General features: G+C 65.4%; 1 protein-coding gene across 1 annotated transcript in view; it reads right to left on the reverse strand.

Moving 5' to 3' along the window:
* MNEG_4206 (Serine/threonine protein phosphatase 2A) overlaps positions 1–1,230 on the reverse strand; it is a gene marked incomplete at both ends in the record, with an annotated part of 3,578 nt that extends 2,348 nt beyond the window's left edge. Inside the window, 4 exons of the mRNA XM_014047323.1 lie at positions 91–192; positions 502–608; positions 1,005–1,101; positions 1,207–1,230. Coding sequence (XP_013902777.1) covers positions 91–192; positions 502–608; positions 1,005–1,101; positions 1,207–1,230 — 330 coding nt within the window. The remainder of the gene's footprint in view (positions 1–90; positions 193–501; positions 609–1,004; positions 1,102–1,206) is intronic.
* Positions 1,231–1,888: the final 658 nt, after the last annotated feature.

Here is a 1,888-nt window from a genome sequence, read left to right on the forward strand (position 1 = left end):
GTCTGGCGCCTTGGGCCTCTGACAGCTCACTGCCGCCCCGCCGCGGGCGCCCCCCCCCCCGGCCCCGCGCGCACGTGCTCAGGGTCCCACCTGCAGGGGTCCGAACAGCATGGGCAGCACGTCGTGCCTGAACTGCGCCACGAGGCTGACGATGTACTCGTTGTTCCACAGGAACAGGGAGCGCTCCGCAACCTGGGGTCGAGGAGTGTGTTTGCGTGTATGTGTGAATAGGTGTATTGTGTTTGTGTGTGTGTGTGTGTGTGTGTGTGTGTGTGCGCGCGTGCGTGTGCGCGCTTTAATTGTGTTGCAAGAGGTGCGTGTGCACGCGAGAGGGCCGAACAACGCCGGATGGGTAAGGCTACGGGGCCACGAAGACGCGGTGCTGGCGTGCCACCCCGGCCGCTGCCCTGACAGCTGCGCCCCGACCCTTCTACCCTCGCCCCGCAGCACACCAGCGCCCTGCCGCCAGCCCCAGCCCTCCCCACAATGACTGGTGCTGACCTGGAAGTGGGCGCTGGTGAGGCACCGCGCCAGCTGGCGGAAGAGGGGCACCAGCACGCGCTGGAACTCCGCCGGCTGAGTCAGCTCCAGGATCTCCTCCAGCTCCCCTGGGGGTTCCAGGGCGGTTGCGGCGGTTACAGGCGATTGGGGGCGGTTGCCGGCGGTTGCAGGTTGCTGTCGGCCGCGGCTGGCTTGGGCGCGGGCGGTGATAGCCGACTTTGACCGGAAACCACGTGCGGGTGCTGTGGAAAGCCGGGGTGCCTCCCAGGAACCAATTTGGAGATCCTGGTAGCCGCGGCAGACGCACAGACTGTTCAGGCGGGGCCAGGCCGCCACCACTGCCGCCAGAGGCTGCCGCAGCGCACGAGTCGGCCCGCCCGTAAGGGGATGGCGGCAAGCAGCAGGGAGCGCGGGGCGGCCCTGCGCGGCGCAGATGACGCGGCGCCGATGATGCGCCGCCGTTTTCGAGGCCGCCAGCGTGGGGCGGGGTGCTCAGAGCTCACCGAGGAAGAGCACCTCCTTCTGGCTGTTTGTGAGGGGCCAGAACTTGAGCAGCTGCAGCAGCACGGGCTCGGCCAGCTTGGGGTCCTTCTCCACAAACTGCGATGAGCAAACGTCAATGGAGTTTTGAGGAGTGGATAGACAAGTTTCAAATTAGGGTTTGACGAGCAGGACGTTGCCAGCCTCGGGACCTTCTCCACAAACTGCAATAAGTAAGAGTGGATTCATTGTTTGTTGGTGAACAAACAAGTGTCAAATCAGGGTTCGATGAGCGGGGCAGTTCTAGTACACTGGTTGTTAGGTGGATTTCTACTTGGCTGGTTTGGAGCTCGTTGGGTGTCGATCGAAAGGGGTGCGGCAGTGCACCTGTGCTGACCAGTGCACCGAGATGAGTTGTGACCGCCGGCGCCCTCACGCCCTCGGCCCGCGCGCAGGGGCCGCCCCACGAGCCTTGTTTGCCCACCGTCCCCAAACCCGGCGTCCTCCCCGTCTGGGCCGGCCGTGAGAGTGCCGGCTGATACGTGCTTGAAAGCACTCGCGCGTGCGGCCGGCGTGCCTGTGCAGGCCGCCGGTGATGCTCAACAGCTGCTTTCAACCCCCACGCCTCACCTGTCGCGGCCAAGCCGCCCTGCCGCCTCACGACGAGATGAAACACGCTTCATGTCCCAGAAGACAACCAAACATCAACATCGATATCAACAGCCCCGACCCCATCCCCCGGGGCCTCACCTCAACCCTCTCCCGAGGGCCGCCCCGACAAAACAGGCATGGGCAAGCGCATGCCTTGCCCCGGCCTCAACCCCCAGGCTGACGTGGGCGACGCCGCGGGCTAGCTGGTGGTACGACACAGGCCGCCCTCATTCCCACCCCACAACCGCCATCCCCC

The sequence above is a fragment of the Monoraphidium neglectum genome (assembly GCF_000611645.1).
Source record: "Monoraphidium neglectum strain SAG 48.87 unplaced genomic scaffold scaffold00570, whole genome shotgun sequence".
NCBI classification, from domain to species: domain Eukaryota; kingdom Viridiplantae; phylum Chlorophyta; class Chlorophyceae; order Sphaeropleales; family Selenastraceae; genus Monoraphidium; species Monoraphidium neglectum.